The 19,770-nt window shown below is 39.9% G+C and overlaps 1 protein-coding gene across 4 annotated transcripts in view; it reads right to left on the reverse strand.

Moving 5' to 3' along the window:
- LOC133116402 (calcium-activated potassium channel subunit alpha-1) overlaps nucleotides 1-19,770 on the reverse strand; it is a 173,852-nt gene that overhangs the window by 26,490 nt on the left and 127,592 nt on the right. For all 4 annotated transcript variants that reach the window (XM_061225913.1, XM_061225922.1, XM_061225896.1 and 1 more), the window contains exons 17-20: nucleotides 16,247-16,333; nucleotides 15,706-15,782; nucleotides 10,152-10,325; nucleotides 1,756-1,849 (exon numbers count right to left, since the gene is read on the reverse strand). In XM_061225913.1, the coding sequence (XP_061081897.1) occupies nucleotides 1,756-1,849; nucleotides 10,152-10,325; nucleotides 15,706-15,782; nucleotides 16,247-16,333 (432 nt within the window). The remainder of the gene's footprint in view (nucleotides 1-1,755; nucleotides 1,850-10,151; nucleotides 10,326-15,705; nucleotides 15,783-16,246; nucleotides 16,334-19,770) is intronic.

Genomic DNA, 19,770 nt, shown 5'->3' on the forward strand with positions numbered 1-19,770 from the left:
ACAGAAGTGCCCTAAAGCATGGAAACTTTGACACTGCTTTGAAGCACACCAAAACTGTAAATAACTCCCAAGAATTATTATAACTCAAAGATCAAAGGAAAGATGCATTCATTACATGGCAAATGGGGATGGTCCCCTTTGCACCACACAGATTTTCTCCTTAAAGTTTAGGGATGACACTTAATATCTTTACAAACATTCAGATAGCCGGAAACTAAATAGCACACACATAACACACACACACAGACAGACACACACACACACGCACAGTTTGTCAGGATGCAGTTTCCTTTGAGTTTTACCATGGGCATTCTGAACAACACTCCCTTGTGTAATATATTTCAAGAGGCTAGAAACCTTTATATGGTTAATGGTTTGGAACCTCTGGAGGTTGGTAAAACAATATATCTTATGAAAGGGATTATTTCAAGTCCTTTATCACATCTCTGGAGTCTTAAATAATATATATGAGTATTCTGGTGTAGGGCTCACCATGTCATTATTCCCACAACATACATAAAACACAGAAAACATAAAAACATGTCTGTTTAAGGAATGGTTTATTAATCAATTTACTTTGAAAACCCCCAAGAAGACTATCCTAATATAAAAAAGACAATAACAAGGATGGCTATGTTATCTACAATATATGTATTTTGAATGTTCTAGTTTGATTACAATAATAGAACAACCGCATCAAATCATGACTGTCAGCACAATATGATATTTGAATATGATACAACATGACACTATGATTTCAAATTAGTTTATATATCACATTTGCTTAAATACCACTACAGTACTCTGACAAATTAAACATATCAAAATAGTCCCTAGTTGCATACTTAAAACAGTCAGTAACAGAACTGGATACAGAATCAAAATTGAACTAGTTTCTTTCATGTATTAGCAAATTAATTCAAACCAAGATCATGAATACATTTCAGTTTATGTTTACCTTTGATCACTATACTCGTGCTAAATTAAGGTTTCCATAAAACTATATATTATACATGTAGCAAAAAAGTCAGGGCAGAAATACACGGGCTTGTTTAAAGGGGAAGGAGGTTGGCGGTTGATGACCCTGCTGAAGTCTTAACACAGTGCCTGCAGCCCTGCTTTTCCAAACACGACTCCTCAAATGCATTTTTTATCAATGCTTATTATACTTCATATCATGGCCACATGTGTTGAATCTCCGTCCTTTTATCAGTCAAAATCAATTAACAGCAGCTTAATTCCGCAGGACAAGATAAAAGGAAGGTAATATTTGAATTCATTTTTGATTGCGACGATACATCTCACACACGGCCTTAAGTACCAAGCCCAGGACTCACAGGGACTCCGACAATAGATGAATGACCTGGGGCCATGTAACCACATGAGTCCCTCTGATTGGTTAGCGCTGTCATTAGTGCCACTGCTATTTAAGAAATACATGTGGACAGGACCGGGGTGACAGCTGAGACTTTAAAGCAAGAGTATTTTTCAAACAGCTTTTCATAGTCTTTTTCATGACAGAAATATCTCGGCTCTATCATTAACCGCTGACAAGCTGACAGAATAAATGCTTCAGCCTTAAAGGGTCTCCCCCTTCTCTCTCTCTCTACCCGTACCCCCCTCCACCCAAGACGCACGCGCACACATACACACACACACACACACTCACACACACACGAGTACACACACACACGTCTCCCTTTCTCCATTTGTCATTTTGAAGCCTAGAAGAGTTTCTTAAAGCTGTCGTCTTACCTCATCATTTTGGGCGAGCAGTTGGGTGAATTTCTCATGCCTCCGTTACGCTGTTTCTTTTTGGGCGAGAGCGTTGATGGATGCTCCTCTTCGACTGCAAACATATGCAAAGGTGTCACATGGTGAATGGCCAGGACTGTAATGTGGAACGGAAATGACACATTAAAGAACACTGAAACCAACACTCAAACAGTCACGGAAAACCCAGAGGCCCACAGCCCCCCGCCCGCCCAAAAACAGAGCCAAGACTCTCACGGCATGTTAGTAGGGAAATGGATTAATTTGGGCAAGAAGGGTACATGGAGTGCCATTTACACTTGGCCACAATATTCGCATACGCTTTTTCATAGGTACCACAGTGCTGTTCCATCAGAACGAGAGCAGACACACCTGGCTTGTCCTACATCAGTGCCACTGTGTTGCTAGATGCCATCACCGTGCCCATTTCAAACATGGCAGGCCCCCGTAGATATGAATTAATGCAAAAAATGATTGACAGCCCAACAAACATCCTGCTTTGTTTTGGATATAGAAAATGACTCTATGGCATCTATTCAATTCATAACACTTAAGATTGGTGCTTACTGTAGGTTTTAGTTAAAGTCTATGCCTGTGTTGGTTTTCCCCTTTAATTTGTATACAACAACATTGTATACCACATGCATAACCAAATGTGTTGCACAGAAATAAAGGAAAAAGCAACTCAGTAAACTTTGTTATTATATGTTGACAACCTAATGGATTTGAGTAGAGTCAAATGAATAGAGGCCTTTATCACAATAATCATTCGGTCTATAAGCTGTTTGTACACAGGGGCCTGAGGGTGCCCAGTTCATGCTGAAACAGCACTGAAAAAATGCTAGCTTACTCATAAAAACCACATATAGTTAACTCAACAAACATGCCGAAAAGGTCAGCTATACTACATCTGCCAAATATTAGACTTATACAAGTAATTCAATTCCGGACAGAGGAAACATACGCTCCCCTGTGGTCTCCCAGTGTAATGTGCCACCTGTACAATCTGCCTCTAAACTTAAAACACAACACTATGTTGAAGATACAAAGCTTTTCATTAATTCTAAAATCAAATAATATTATGTATTATTCATGCGTTTCCTTACAGAGTTTTGCACTTTCTCCACCTGACACAATATCCCTTCATTTTGTATTATGAATTCTTACCATTACTGGGTTTCGAAACTTTCCCCAAAAATGCTGTCAGCAACATCCACTTTTATGGTAACAGAAAAATCAATTTGTCATTGAGTACACCACAGAAATTACACTCAAATCTACAAAGCCACACAAATACTCAAATAAACATCGACTTTGAACCATGAAGAAAGGAATATACTGTACACACAGGGTTTTCTGAATATTTTGCTTAGTATTAGCAACATCTCCGAGACTCTCATTTGCCAAAATAACTACCATCCCAAAAAACATCTAACACTGCTACCTGCTTCTATACCGATAAAACAGATTTGCAGAAGAAATTACTCTTACTTCTAAAATAACACAAATACGCATTTAAATTTCCATATCACATGGCATTAGTAAACATACAGGTACACAAGTTCTCCAAGCAATTAGCCAACAAGCAATTGTTTTATTATTTTAAGTACATGTTTCATGCTGTATATTAAATCACATAAAATGAGAACAAACGTATTTTAATCTTTCAGCACTGCAAAATTACTTCAGTGAACTATAACGTTTCTCTAAAATGAAACTGCTCACGTGGCAGTAAAGGTGGCCTGGCGAGACCTCCGTGTCCTCTGCTATGCTCCATAAATGTATTCTCACTCAGATTGCTGGACCTGCTTAATCTCAGTACTGCTGCCCTTGGCTCACTAAATTAGGTTGGTCCGAGTGCCAGCGTGATTTATGGACAGAACGCTCGCCCTTCAGTCAGTTACTCTACAGCGGAGCAACTTCTGCGGCTACACCGAACTGTGAGCGTTTGACAGCCCAGAGTGCCGTGACAGCACTTTTACATCTCCAGCCGTTAGAAATACGCACGCACCTACAACCCGGCCAATATGAACACTGCGTCGGATTCAAAGCTAAATCACCAGTTGAACAATAAGAAGGAACAGAATAACTAGCTCAGTGACATTCAGCTGATAGCACTTTGAAGTAGCCTGCCGCACTGTCTAGGCTGTGCTCTGTGTAACTGTACTAATGGCAAGCCAACAAAATAAAACCATTCAGAGTTGCAGTAAATTAGTTTTCAGCATCGATCAGTGGTCATATTGCATTGCGTACATGTAATATGATAATTAAAGTTGAATTAGCTTGAGAAAAAACTTTTAGAAGGCTATTATGGACTATTGTAGTCATGTACAGACCACATCAACATGGCTAAATAGAGACAGGCCATTCCAGATAAGGAAACAAGAACTTAAGGACACAAGAACTTTACCGGATACGACACTAGCGATAGCCTACTTAGAACAACAGTCACGTTCATGCTTTACTTTTAGCATAACCAGCTTTAAAGTCTGTCCCCAGCTTAACACAGACATTACAATGGAAACAATATCAGGAGTGGGGCACGTCTCCCCTCCCCCAGGGCTCTCTTTAACATATTTAGCGGAACGTCGGTTGGTGAGCAAGGCAGTCACACACACGCGGGAGGTCGTTAGTAACGAAAGTGCGTGCATGCGGCACACTCCAAACTCCAGCAAACCGTGAAACCGCATGCACCGTTAGCGCCCGGGCTAACATCCGACCTACATGTGCCCAGGCCTCGACTGGCGGCGCCGGGGTGGTAGCGGTACTTGACGGGCAGGCTGCAGGCCCTCTGTAAGCGACCCGACCCGGGTCTGAGGAAGCCCAGCCGCAGAGCGGGGTCAGCGGGCAGCAGCAGGCTTCCTTTACGGTTGTTAACTAAAGGGACGGGCTCGGCCGAGTCTCCGCAGGGGCACGCTTTGTACACCGCGTTAGCGTTAGCCGTGCTGTTGCCCATTTTAACCGAGCGGTTCTGATAAGCTGGCCTAGCTTCATCCTTTACTGCCAAACAAGGAGACACAAATAGAATAACAGAATATATATAATTAAAAACAATAAATAAATAAGCAGTGAGAACACAACACACAGCCATGTTGGCTCGCGTTGAAGTGCATGGCCACAAAGCTGTCTGGTTTTATAGCGCAGTTAAGCAAATCCTGCCAATGTAAATATTGTTAATTCAGTAACGGGCGCTAATGTAACACTCTACTCTTGGGACTTATTGCCAAAACATTAAAAGGGGCTAAGCTGTAACTTTGGTTCTTTAAAAAATGTCTATGTTTGTATGGCAGACCAACAATTAAAGTGAAAATGTATGTCAATGTCACTATACTGCAGTTTATTTTCCTTTTCAATCATTATTTATGGTTTAAAAGTTACTTAGTTGTGTCATAAAAGATACTGTCACTTTTTAATAATCAAGTAAGACATCTCATTTTTATTAAACACCACTTAACCACTTGGTGTACACTTAAAATGAAATGTTGGATATGACACATACTTTGCTATTCATAATAACCATGAATTAATTAAAGGACTGCTCTTGTTCCCTTCCTATTCTTTTCCCACAAAGGAAAACAGAGTCATGACAGCACAGAAGTCACCACCATTGTCAGAAAAAGAACAGGAACGTGCACAGAACAGAGAAAGAGCCATTTTTCCCTTCGTCACAAAAGAAGCAAGAACACATTCTGCCATACAAGCTACAATCCAGTTGAAATTTGGTCACATAAAACAATATTTAGGACTGGGAATCTGACATAAAGTCAAGCAAGTTGTGTAAACAAGGTGGGTGTACTGTAGGCTCATGCAGTCTTGTTGTTACAGGGCTGTACAAGTCTGTGAGTGCTAATTATTCCATTGAACTGTGTGTCTAAGGATGCAGATGGCCAGACTGTTGATTCCACCCTAGAGGACCCGTTTGTTAAAACCAAGACAACATGCACACAAACGACACCTGTGTTGCGCGCATACACAGCAACACACTGTATAGTAGCTCCTTAGTGCAGTGCCAGGTACAATGTAAAGGTGGCTTCTAGTAATCTGATCTAATACAAGGGATACCAGGCCTGCTCCACATCTCTTAGCAATTGTATAGGTTTACTACCACTGTAATTCAAATCCGGTGGCTAAGAGGTTAGCCAGTGCATGAGGAAAAAAAATCTGTTTCCACCCTTCCCAAAACTAGCTCTGAGCAATATAAAGATGATTATTCTTCCCGTCAGCTGCCGCAAAGATTTAAACCCCTGTACCGATAACTCCTGGATTCATCTGCCCCTTGTCAAAGATATACAGCATTACTTTAGGAACACGCGGTGTGGCAGCCCTGCAGAGGATCTACAATAATCCAGACGGCAACTGTCTCTTCCTACACTGAGAATCTAATGACATGTTTGTAATGCGATTCTTATCAAGCAGGCCTGTAAACGGGGAAAAATAATATCATTAAATAAATAATAACATCATTTAAAACCTATATGTATGTGCATCTCCCTTTTTTTTCTTTTTTTTCTTTTACGATTGCATTATTAAAATACATGTTTAAATATGAGAAGAGAAAATAATGTGTTTTATATATAACCTTGTAAAGAAGTAATGATTCTAGACTTTACTGTTGCCAAAAAAGGTTTATGATAATTGACAATACAGATAATACAGAGAGTAAGTATGTAAAACTACATTATTACTAATGAGTACTTCTAATTAAGTATATATTACACTTTGTAAAATCTTTGTATGAGAGAAGCAAACAAATATACATTGCCACACTGCCATACATAACCAAGATATTGTTCTTGACAAAGATGCTACCTGCAGAATAATGCAAACAGGAACTTTACTGTATGACCAAGGTTGAGCGAAAATGCAGCGACACTGAAGCTACTCAAACTGAAATCTTTATTACAGGTATTTTATGTAGACCTCACTGTAACCACATGCATTTTCCCCTGGAGTTTTAGCACCACCTACTGCTCAAAACACCACCACACAATATAAACCTTTTTAAAACAGAATCTAGAAACAATACATCGCATTGTATATAGGCAAAGCTAAGGCACTTTTGCACCAAGAGCCCATTGTTATTATGACAGAAAAAACAGCAAAGAAAAACATGATCAAATGAAAAAGGTTAGTAAGGAAAGTAAACACACAGCACAAAAAAATAAACAAATTAATAACTTACTTGCTCTGATATATCCATTATAATTATTTTTAGCTGAGAAAAATGCAACAAAAAAATGATTGGTTACAGGGAGGAAAATGTTGCAGATGTATAGCAAACGTAAGCTTGGTAATGGGGAAAAAACTGTTAGTATTTAAGACACTTCTGACAAGGGGGCCTGAAAGACAAAGGAAAAAATGTAAAAGAATGAGGGTTAATAAATGAATGCTTTAACACACACAGGGCAACTAAAAAAGAACAGAGTGAATCCTCACCACATCCAACAAAACAGCCTGTTTAAACTAAAATCCCTACTTCACTATAGTTGACTCTGTACTGAACGCGGGTGACTTTATCTGGACTCTTAAAATAATAGTGTTTATTGGCTTAAATAAATATGTTTCCAGATAGTATAGTGTGCAGTCATTCTGGTAATACAGCACGTTAATTAACTGAACACGGAAGACCCAAGATATAAATTATTATTATTCATTTTGTTATATAACCGGACATGATCTAGTTACTATACCGAAATGGAATCCTTAAAAGTGTAAACCTTTCCTGTTTAGAGGAGAGATGCAACCAAACGGGCCAAATACTCAACATGAAAAAGCCTAAAGAAGGCCAAGCTGTACCCAAGAGAGAGCCTGGGAGCGTTCGGGATGCAGGTGGGGTCGGCGGAACGGGAAGGGGAAGTTGGCCGGAGCCGAGGAATTCGCTCCGAGCCTGCTTAGGATCAAGAGCCGGGCTTGTTCATTAGTGCTCCATCTCATCCCGATCCCTACGCTAAAGGTCACAGCGGGAGCTCAAGGCAGAGATGGCGACAGAAATGTTGGACCAGGAACCACGCTGGCCCTGGCATCTGTCGCTTGCGATCGTGCGGCAGGGAAAGAGTCGGAGGACTAACCGGCTAGCATCTGTCCCGCGCCGGGGAGGGGAGAGCGAGGCTCGGCTGCCTGGTGGTAAGGAACTGTCAGCCCGCGTTTCGTGACGACCAGTAGCACTCGAGAAATGAAAACGCAAACATAATTTCCATGTCACCCCGCATAAGGCGCAGCGCACGACTCGCTCCCTCCTCACGCGAGCGGCGTCTTCTCCAGCTCCTTCCCCACACACCGACCTGCTCCCTTACTCACTCCTTCCCCACACACCGACCTGCTCCCTTACTCACTCCTTCCCAACACACCGACCTGCTCCCTTACTCACTCCTTCCCCACACACCGACCTGCTCCCTTACTCACTCCTTCCCCACACACCGACCTGCCCCCTTACTCACTCCTTCCCCACACACCGACCTGCCCCCTTACTCACTCCTTCCCCACACACCGAGCTGCCCCCTTACTCACTCCTCCAGCTCCTTCCCCACACACCGAGCTGCTCCCTTACTCACTCCTTCCCCACACACTACCTTACTCACATCTCCAGCTCCTTCCCTACACCAGCCACCGCCATACTCATTTCCACCTGACCCTGGCCCAAACACCGAAAAGCTGGGGGTGGTAGGGGGTACCATGTCCATGGAGATTTAAAAAAATAAAGGAAAAAAAACTAAACAACCACAGACCTGCTTTTCCACAAGAATAAGTCAACCGTTCGATGTCTGTGACTCAACATTTTGATCCGGAGACAAAAAAAAAAAAAACGTACACGCGCTGGATTCTCAAATGGGCCTGAGATGCCAAACGCAAGAACACAGCACCTGTGATCTCACTCTATGACAGCTCAAAGAGTAAGACAATGGCTTATCTTTTACATCCGCACCGGGAGTAATGAAAATACAGCAGGTAATGCTAAAGTATTATAGCATAATTGCGTCTGCATCAGCATCTGCAATCTTGATTTTGTACCTTGTGGAAGAATCTTCCCAGTAAAACGAATAGCAAATATCTTCAAACTTAAAATTCCAGCAAATTACCCTTTTATTTGGCTCTTGCGAAATATAGACTCTGCTTACAGGACATTATTACATAAAAACAAAACTGCCTGCGTTTCATTTAACTACTTTCCAGTAGGTCTCTCAGAGAAAATATACTCTGCATCAGTAAGCAAAAAATATAACTATAAGAGTTTAAAACCTATGAGCTGCAACCTCCCATAATTGGTCAAACAGTATTATTTCAGCACTGGGCACAGGATAGTGTAGGTCTACAGTAAATAGGTAGGCCTGTACCATATAACAGCCTTCTTTAGCTTCTCAGAGACACAGTCACCAGGCAAATCATGTAAAGTCATAACATTGTATTGCAACTGAGTAAAAGTTGCTTGACATACCTGACTATTAATGAATAAAGTAATATTGGCAACACAGTGACTACTGTCTTGGAGGAAGAGATGTCAAACCAGACATAGTCCTGACCAAATGATCTGCTGACACATTTTCTGCAGCCTTAAACAACTAAACTATAAACCTGTACTGCATCCCCATAAGCGGCCTAACACACATGCTCAGGTTCAGCAGTGAACGATCAGATCTCTTACAACACTACTATCCCACAATTCCACAAAAATCTAGCAATCTTACTCAATATTCCAAATATGTTCACTGGCTAGGTACAAGGTAGCTGAGTATTGTTGAATTTCAAGCATCAAAAATGACAACAAAACAAATATAGCATTATATACTGAATTATACTCAAACTTGCATGTTGTTTGAAAATTAGACGGTAGAATAATAATAACAGAGTAACTTACTGTTTCAGTGGGCATCCTAAAATCTTCTATTCCCAACAACATTCAAAGAGGACTTAGATGGAAATCCATAAACAGAACGCATTGACATGTCAAAATAAATCTGGTAGCAAATCCAGTAAATTTTAATCGATTCATCAAAAGAGTTACGGGAAACCAAAACAAGAAAAAATAAATAGAACATTCAGAGGAATATCATATACAGAACAACATTTTTATCAAACATTAGGCGATACACAGTACTTTATACACCAAACATCACCAGCACAACACTACACTGACAGAGCATGCATCAGCCCAAATCTAAAACCTACACAAGCAGCACAAAGCCACGCCACTGGCACCAAAATAAAAATATCCCCCAAAAATAACACCAACAAAAACAATCACAGCTAAATAAGCCACTTTGAAAAACTGCCAAATGAATATAACCTGTGGACGTTGAGCTCACAGTACAGGGCACATGGAGGACGTCACGTAAAGTACGTCACAGACGCGGAAACGGCATGTGTTGGGTGTCGGAACTTACAGGCACGTAAACTGGTGGAGCGGTCATTTACAGAGACAGAGGAGAGCGGGTAGGCTCGCCGATGGGGGTCCACGTTACTATGCACACTGCCAGACATGCACGAGCAGTCGCGCTCAGAGCGCCCGCAATCAAAACAACATGCCAGTTGCATTCGTTTGTAGATGGACATCTTGGCTATAGGTGGGGAGTTGGGATGAGAGGAGAGGAAAAGCAGCAGGTTAATGGCAGAAGGTCAAACTGAACCGGGGAGGTCGGAGAAGGTTCTTCATACAGGGAAAAAGTGCAGGCCTTAGAAGGGGGCTTTTGCAGGCTTGACCCTGATTGGGAGAATTACTTTTTATTTTAGAGGTCAAATATCAGGGGGGACCCTGTAACCTGTTAACAACAAGGGATTCATTTCCATTGCAAAAACACAACAATACTACATTTAAAAATGTACCATGGAAAATTCCCAATAGTTTATCAGAACAGCAAAATATGCAGGTTACCTGTACGAAAACAAGGGTCTTGGAAAATAATAACACTATAACATTGTTAATGTGTAAAGATTTATAATTAAAGCTTCATCGACATTGCACCACTTGGCTTGAAATAATAAGACTAAATCGGGTCTCCAGGGTCAAGCTCTGTTCTAAGGCCATTCGTGTTAATACCGACAGGTCAAGAGGTCAAAAGATGACAGTGGGAGGGGACATTCAGGGAATGGATGGGAGATGTCTTCAGCAGCACACCCCATTGTCAGGATCTCTCCTTTGACTCCTGCCCTCCTGGGTCGCACACCTGTGTCCACCATGCAGAAGCAGCCCAGTCCATGGTATGGCACTACACATCCCATTCTACACGCAGGCCCAATTTCAATCCAACCGCAGCGCACTTTGTCCTCATTCTCAGAACACAGTGTTCATTTCTCAGCCCTTCGTATTTGTCCATTTGTTTATGTATTGCTAATTTCAGCAACCGCCTAAGTGTAAGTAATGCATTGTTAGAAACAGAAGCAGAGAACACTTGCTCACACAAAATGAAGGACAAATCTGCATTGCATCAAGATTGAAGAGATCTATATTGCTGTTGTTTCACAAAGGTGTCTCCTGACTTTAACATGTCTTTCTTACAAATATGGTTTAATGTGTCATCATGGTGAGTAAGACTAAATTATGGATGTTTAGTTGCACAAATGTAACATTTTTACGTACACATTATATGCTGCATATCAAATATTTGATATTGATTTCTATCATATGAGATCATAAATCTTGACAGAATTTCCAGATGTAGTATATGCTAATAAGGCGTATTTTCTTGTATACAAAGGCGTGTATTTTGTAGACTCAGATTATTTATCCTGGATTCAACCACCATTTATCCTCAGCAATATGTTTTTATTCCCAAGATTCAAACATTAGTCATTAAGGATACATTCTTCTGAATTAAATTTTCCATTTGCATTTAACATTGATTCACAGCTGGGCACAAGTGTTCTTAATTTTTTTTGAAAATGCTTTGAGAGTTCTCCAACCAGCAAAAATGAACAAACATCTCACATTTACAAGTCAAGTTAAGGATGAACCTTGAATGAATCCAGGGGTTAGTCACCAAATAAGAGAACTGTTTGTGCAGGGAGCAGATTCCCTGGTATTTCTGAGCTATGTGACTTGTTTTCAGCGCAGCAGAGACAAAACGAGACAGCTACGTCTCCAAACACGGGGACACTTTTGTGAAACAGCGCAGAGCCTAGGGAGGAACAGTCTCTGGTATTCTCTCTCATGGTGCCGATTCACAAAGCGACTGTAATCGAGTCTGGCACTTTATAAAGAAATACAATCTTTGGGGGAAAGGGGGCTTTTTGAATTTCATTTGTGGAAATGAACTCAAATTAAGTGGCCAATTTAAGCTCCCTTCTCAGGAGGGAAAAGGGCACAAGACATGACTCTAAAACAAAGACCTCAGGGACTGTTGTTCGTACAAGACCATGCATAATCTTTTTTTCTTTTTTTTTGTAGAATTAGCAGTCGTTAGCATGCAGCAAAGTGGTTTGACCCTTAATAAGGAACCATTTCAGCTGTTGTCAGGGGTGAAACAGTATGAGCAATCACACACAAGAGCAGTGGAATTATTATATATATTCAGGATCATGCTGGATTCCATTACTGCATATATTTTTCATTGGACATTCTGAAACAGCACAGGATGTTGTAATGCTAGTCAGAGATAACACATAGGGGAATGAGACACAAGACTGAATGATGTCACATGACTGAAATGATTTAACACGCAACGAGACCCTGAATCCTCAAACATTAGTGGGAAGTTCCCGTACTTAGAATGCTACCAGCAGCATAATTTTCCTTCCACTAAATACACACTAATTCCAAACATTCATATTATCAATGCTCAACATGATCTTATGATCCCAAAATGTTCTAATATGCTTAGATAAAACTGAAATGCATTCACATTATCAAGGTGATAATAAATATAACTCTACTCAATATCTGCATGTATATCTTTGAGATTTGGTTAATAATTGACCACACACCTAAATAAAAGTGAAAAAAAACTTGAGGGGTGTCTGACAAAAAATTGGACTTTATCCATTTATAAAGTTTACTGAAGAAATCCAGTACAAGTACATTGCCATGCGGATGGGTACATCAGTAGAGATGCACCCAAGATTCTTGCAATACATGTCTAGTTATGATATAGCAACACATGTACACATACAAAATAATGTATGTACAAAATAAATTATATTAGATTATTCAATTAATTTATTTCCTTAAATGTCGGGCCATGCCCTGTAATAAATATAGACACTAGGTTAGGAAAAGCAGAATTGTTCTCTTGTTTAATGAAATAAAAATGGCTGCTGATAGCATTCCCACAAATAGGTTTTCTTTTAGCTCATAATTCACGTATGTAAACAAAAGAACTATGAGGACATCTAGTGGCAGGTTACTGTAACCACACTACTTCAGCAGTATGAGATAATCTAAGGAGTAAAAAAAGGGCCCAGCTACTGTCGAGAATTGAAATGGGGACATTGTCATTTCAATTCGCCAAGTTCTGATGATCCTATATACAAGAAAGAAGCTATGCAAAATACCAGGACAGGGAGAGGCTTGGAGCAAAATTGGGGACCAGATTGTTTTGATTGTGTTTTGGCGACGCTCTTCATTAAGCCTAAGAATTTGAAAAACTTCCCACAGAACACTTTCCGCTCTCTGGAAATACAGCAGCGTGTAAAATGGGTTCTGACAGCAGGGAGATGAATTGAAACTGCCCAAGTCGCTTTCTTTCCCCCTCTTTGGGCTCCCTTAAACCCGTGACTAATGCTACCAATATCAATCTGCGTGTATGACATTTTAAATTGTCACCAGTTTCGTTTATTCTTTTCCTCTGCATTTCTAGGGTTTAGGAATCACAAGGAGCACCGGTAACATGATTTTAAACTTGGGGCTGAATAGGAAAATTAACTTGCTCGAGCATATACGTTTCATGGGCAATTTTACATATAGTCTCCTTACGCTGCAAAGGAAGAACGCCCGTCGTTTGAAATTTAGCACTTGGACGGTTTATCGATATTCACGTTCAGCGGTAGTGAAATGCTGTTTGTATCTGTTCTCTGCTGTGTTCTGTTTGATCTGAGGGCAGCATAAGGATGAGAGGCGTGGGAAGGATGCAGTAGCTACATTGGTCACATGCAACATAGATAAGAACTATCTGCTGGAGAAAGACAGTTGGACTACACTGGGGGCGAAAGGGAGCCCGATTTTACTCACAAGTTATCACTATCAGTGAGAGGTTAAATATAACGATTTGTGTTCCAAGGCAGCAAGGAAAAAAATAACATCAAAAAAAAGGTCAATGGTTATAAAAACATAAACTTTTCACAACATTGATGGGCTTGTCACATCTCTCCATTTTGCCAAGCTGTTGAAACTTCAGTGAAAAAAAAACAAAACAAAATTAACATCAGTAAAGCAAATTAAACATCACATTACAATAAAAGTGTAGGTTAATAAATAAATAAACAAAAAAACAGATCACTTTACTGTAGGTCTTTGTTAGATTAGTTTTTCCACATGTTGTGGAAGGCTGAACCTTCTTCAAGAAACATTTAGCATACAAAATGTTTAGAATGACAATATCCGTGATAAATAATTGAAAGGAAATCCCTTTAAAAAAGATGGTTTTCAGGTTGTCTGAAACTGTTTGTTTATGAATAGGCTGCTTAAAGTAATTATGTGACCTTTACAGATGCCCTGAGTTTCATAAACTGAATTATTAATACTGGGCTTAACTGGTTTGGACAACTGCCTATGTAGGTCAGGACATTAACAATGTGAAATTCCTGTGTTAAGGTAAGGTAAGTTAAGGTAGCTCTGTTCAGAATGACTACAGAATTATTCTGTACTGTTAAAATGGCTTCTAATACATTTTTACAAGAAATAAATAGTTATAATTCCTAATTATCCAGTTCCAATTCCTAAAATGTTATGACAGTTTAAAATAGAAAATGGCATCAGCCTAACTAGAGGGATAGTTATATGTAATATGTTTTGAAGAATATAATATCATCATAGTCCTCAATAAAATGAACCCGATCATATATTTGAAGCAGGCAGTGTCAGCTGGTTTCCTAGTAAACGCAGTCATATGTTATATAATTTCTTTCATTTGTGCTCAAAGTTGCCTAATAACACTGCACACTAAAGGAATAGTGAGAATTGGCAGTGCTTAGTATATTTCTGTCCGACCAGCCAGCCCAGTCTGCAGCGTTTGATCAGAACAGCAGTGAATCCACACTACAGCAGCGTTTGCAGTGTGCGCTCACACGGTTGATATTATCGCTACAGCAATAGGGCCACTGGGGTGTCTGCCCCTGCGATTCTGCGGCTCCAGGAAGCGGATAGCACAGCGGAGACGCGCCTTTGTTTTTCCACCTGACTGGGAGCATTACCGTCGCCTGCTTCAAACGCGAGCCGTCGGGCTCTGACAGACTCCTTCTTCAGCCTGGCTAATCACGCCATTTCGGCTCTGCGTCGGCTCCGCGCGCCGCCATTAACACGCCGGAGCGCCGCGGCTTTGTCTCGGGCCCGCTCCTCTGAGGAGCCGCGACAGCCGTGCCGTGGTTTCAGCGCTGTTACCGCGCGTCTCTCCTGCGGTTTCTCAGGAGAAATACCCTGTCTTATCCCTCAATCGCTTTAACGGCCTGGCCATTATATTTTTGTTTACTTAAACTGGGGATTTTTTTTTTTGGGCAACAAATGTCACAGCCAGAATTTGTTATTTTTTTTATCATACAGGGACTTGCACAGAATATAAATTTGAAACTGAAAACAATTCCTGCGTAGAATGATACATATCACACTGTACCTGCCAGTTGAAAAATTTGCCAAGCAAATGTACTTCTTTTAAAATAAAATAAAAACATTTGTCTTCCTAAATTGGGCAGCATTTTTATTCTAAAATGTGTAAATGTATGTGCACTTAGGCTCTCTAAATGAAACAGATGCTGGTTTAGTGTGAGGCGGGAACAGGAATGTGTACTTACGTCTCTTGCAGCCACATTTTTTAATCCGTTTGGGGTCTGTGATGTCATCGTGACACGCTTTGCAGTAAAAAAATGCCCTGAAGAAAGAAAGAAAAAAAAATGGACAATTGCCTCAATTTACACAAATTGGATTACTTCTGACAATATCAGTGCCCAAAGATCCGACCTTAATGAAATCTGCCAAAATTAATTATTCATTTGCATGTGTGTATAGATTTTCTGCATGGAAAAACTAGTCTGCAGATGAACAAATCCTTCTATTTCAAGCACATTCAAGCAATGGCCTCCTGCCGCAATCTACGAAAATACAAGTCAAGTCTGAGTGTTCATTTTCTGTCAAACACTGTGCACTAATGTGTCGGTTGGCATACACCATAATGCACTTTTCACCAGTGTTTTTTATTTATACAGTACGCACAATCCTTTGGACATAGAGGCAGCAAAGCAGTAGACCAGAAGCAAGACAAAAAGCCCAGTGAAGTCATTCCGCTAAATGATTATTTTGTGCATTTCCACTCTTTGGGAAGAAGGAAGGAGGTACCTCTTTACTTCTTTAGCGTCACTGGCGATAAAGAATCCCAGAGTTCCTTCTTGCATCTTGACATGGTTTCCCGGGTTGATCAGGGTGCTGCTCGATTGAAAAGAAAAGAGCTCCCGTGAATTTCCCTTTTCCCTTTCCCTATCCACACTCTAGTCTCTAATCAAGAGGAATGGTACACACAAATATATGGTTTGACATGTTGGTAATTGGACTGAAGCGCTAACGGGACGTACAGTGTACTACCGGTCTGAAAACTAGTAGACTTCCAACTGCATCGCGGCAGAACTGTTCTGGGTTTTCAATAATGAACAAACGAAATGCGCGACAGCAGGTTCAGCCTCATTTTAATTATCCCGGAGAGGAGTAATTAAAATTGCTGTTATGGAGTGGGTTTAGCTTGAAGCATTCAAACACACAATTGAATCAAACAGATGAGTTGAGCTTAACTTTTAGTCTGGTCCCCAGATCCTTAAAGTATGTTAGTACTTGATGAAATGCAAGGGAATGAACAGTTCCTTCTAAGTCAGGAAAAACTCCAGGCGCTCATTTCAAACACCCTGTATACAGGGTTTCCCTTTTCCCTCAATGTCTCTTTTCTTACTTTGACTGAAGACTTATTGTGTGTTTTGGTAAGGAAAAAACATTGTTTTTTTTCTTTACAAAGATACAATCATTTTTAAATGTTTGCACATGCACAGTATGCTAACGACTGCACGTGTTTGCAAATATTTTTTAAATAACTGCATCATAAATATTAAATATCGATCTTACATTAATTACATGAATCAGAATGTTAAACCAACACAAGATAGTGATAGTTTTGAACATTCTATTATAAAACTAGCAGAAAGGATTTGCAAGCCAATCGGTTTGAAGATATAAAAACCCAATGCAGAAAGGCCATAGCGAAACACTGTATCATTCCCCATTAATTAGACTGAGACAGGACAAGACAGTGCTCATTAATGGTTGCCTACGAAAAGGAATCATCAATGACAGTATCCATGGAGACCGTGACACTTATCAAACGAAACAGCTGGTCACGTCTGCAACTGTAAGTGTCAAAGAGTCAAAGAGCCCAGATGAAAGTTGCATAGAGCTTCATGGACTGGTCAGGTTGTGGAACATGCGTGAATTTTCTGGATATGCAGCAATCATGTCATAGAAAGCAAGGCAAACTAAGGCAAGCCCACACACACACAGGTAAAGATGTCTGTAACAGATAACAAGGCACGCTAGAGCAAGCCCACACACATATAGATCTATAACAGATAACATGCAGATGCAGATACTATCAATATTTCTACACTTTCCTCTGGGCTCAGCAATGGCATTATTGTAAATAAAAATGCACAATGTACAGTATGCGATCATGTCAAGTTATGAAGATAGAAGAAAACCAGTCATATAATCTGCATGCTTTAAAAAAAGAACACTGCAAAACAACACATGCTGGTCCCCAAAACTGAGATTTTCATAGCTTCACAAATAAGCTTCCCAAATAACAAATAGGCAAAGTACACCATGCAATAGGAGAGACCTTCATTTGAACAGAACATTAGGTCAGGTTTAGAGTTGACCAATGTTTCTTCAAAACCTCACATTGTGGGGAATATGACACTGTACGCATTCTCACATGACCACACAGTCAAGCATGCTGTCACCAAGCGTGTTGCAAGACAATGTTTAAAAGAAGGGTAGCAACCATCACAAGCTAAATACTGTAGATGCTAACACTTGCAGTAACTTCTCTGCAGTTGGATTGTGAAACACCAAACTGACAGGAAGTGACCTCGCTTTAGGAACATCTACTCAGCCATTCAGGTGTAGAATGAGGAAGAGTGGCTCACACAAATACACACGGATGGAACAAGGATTTGGTGAACAGCAGGAATGAATAGGATATATAGCAAGCTCTGTTGTGTAAAATGTAACTTGGAAATGAAGAAAATTTGGGCAATAATCTAGGTCTATCTGAACACACATTGCTTCCTTGTCATTGTAATATCATCCAATCCATGTCATGAAAAATGTGGTTTGAAAGTACATAAATACAGAAAGTATTACAACGTAATATAAAAAAAGAACACGTGAAATGTTTTAAGGCAAACATATTGCCTTATGTTGCGAAATAACTATACCTTTATTACAGTTATTTGCTTTCGGTAAAAGAAAAAAAAGTTTCTGGACCAAACTATTATAACATTTAAACCCATGAGTTTTGGTACTTGAAAGACAACAATATTTGAATTTATCAACTCAAGTGAATGAGGAATGAGGTAATGTGTTTTGAGAAATAGAAAAAAGACAAAACTATTTGTACAAACATAAAAATTGTTGCACATTAACAACTGACAAACTCTAGGAGAAGACGTACACTCATGAATAAAAAAATGCTGGACAGACATGAGAAGGGTTTTGAGAAAAGCAGAGCGGAACATCAAAATGGAGGGGCATAGACGCCTGGTTACGCCAACAGCACCAAAGACACAATAAAAACAACGCTATCTCCCTTTGCCTGCAAAGAAGTTAGTGCATTAGGCACGACGGTCACAACAGAAATATAGTGAGAGAAAACGGGCGTTCTGAAGGAGGGGAAAGGGGGGAGTCCTTGGGAGCGAGCAGAGGCTGCAGAATCTAAAGTAGCGAGGGATGGGCTGCGCTTTGGAGGAAAGATAATGCTGAGGGCATACCGCTTTCGGTTTCTGCAAACAACAAGAAACATATTTGGAATCAAACATTCATTTGAAATTCAGAACGTAAAGATACGTGGTGACATTTCGTAATGAGTGTCAATAAATTAAGGGCATCTGTTCGTACTGTTTGTAACACACGAGTTCCCTGACCGGGTTGAGTTTTCCCTCATAAAACCACAATTTTCCTCACTGGGTTGAATTTTCCTCACCAAACACGATTTTCCTCACCGAGTTGACAGTAGATACATAGTTTTTGGTTTCCTTTTTCAGTAATACCAGTAAACAGCATTACACTCAAATTAGTGACACTAGTTACGAGATGCGTTAATAACTGAAAAGGTTTTCAGACATAATATTACCTCAAGCAGACAATCATTGAAAAGAAAGTTAAAAGCAGACAAAAAAGATTTAAAAACATTATGCTTAAGATTAAATAAAACTCTCAAAGAAAAGTATTGATGAATTTCTGCTATATATTACTTATGTTAATAAATAATTTGATTTCATGCAAGTGCAGGATAATTCGATAATTTAACTTTCAATGATGAATAATTACTTTGTTATATGCACACCTTTTTGGTTTATTATAGCCACTACAACTAAAGAAATGTTTTGGTTGTATGTTCCAAGCAACAATAAATACTGTAATTAAAATAAATTAAACATATAGCATGACTGGGGTAGTCTGTGTTCAGTGTTAAGAAACCATAGGCCCTGAGTGGTCAGACCAAAATCATTTCTGGCACTTGAGGCCAACTGTTGCTCAATTGAAATCACTTAGATCACGTAAATGAGCATACTAATCAACGGTTCTTAAATGAATGCAGA

Source organism: Conger conger, chromosome 2 (assembly GCF_963514075.1).
Source record: "Conger conger chromosome 2, fConCon1.1, whole genome shotgun sequence".
Taxonomy (NCBI): domain Eukaryota; kingdom Metazoa; phylum Chordata; class Actinopteri; order Anguilliformes; family Congridae; genus Conger; species Conger conger.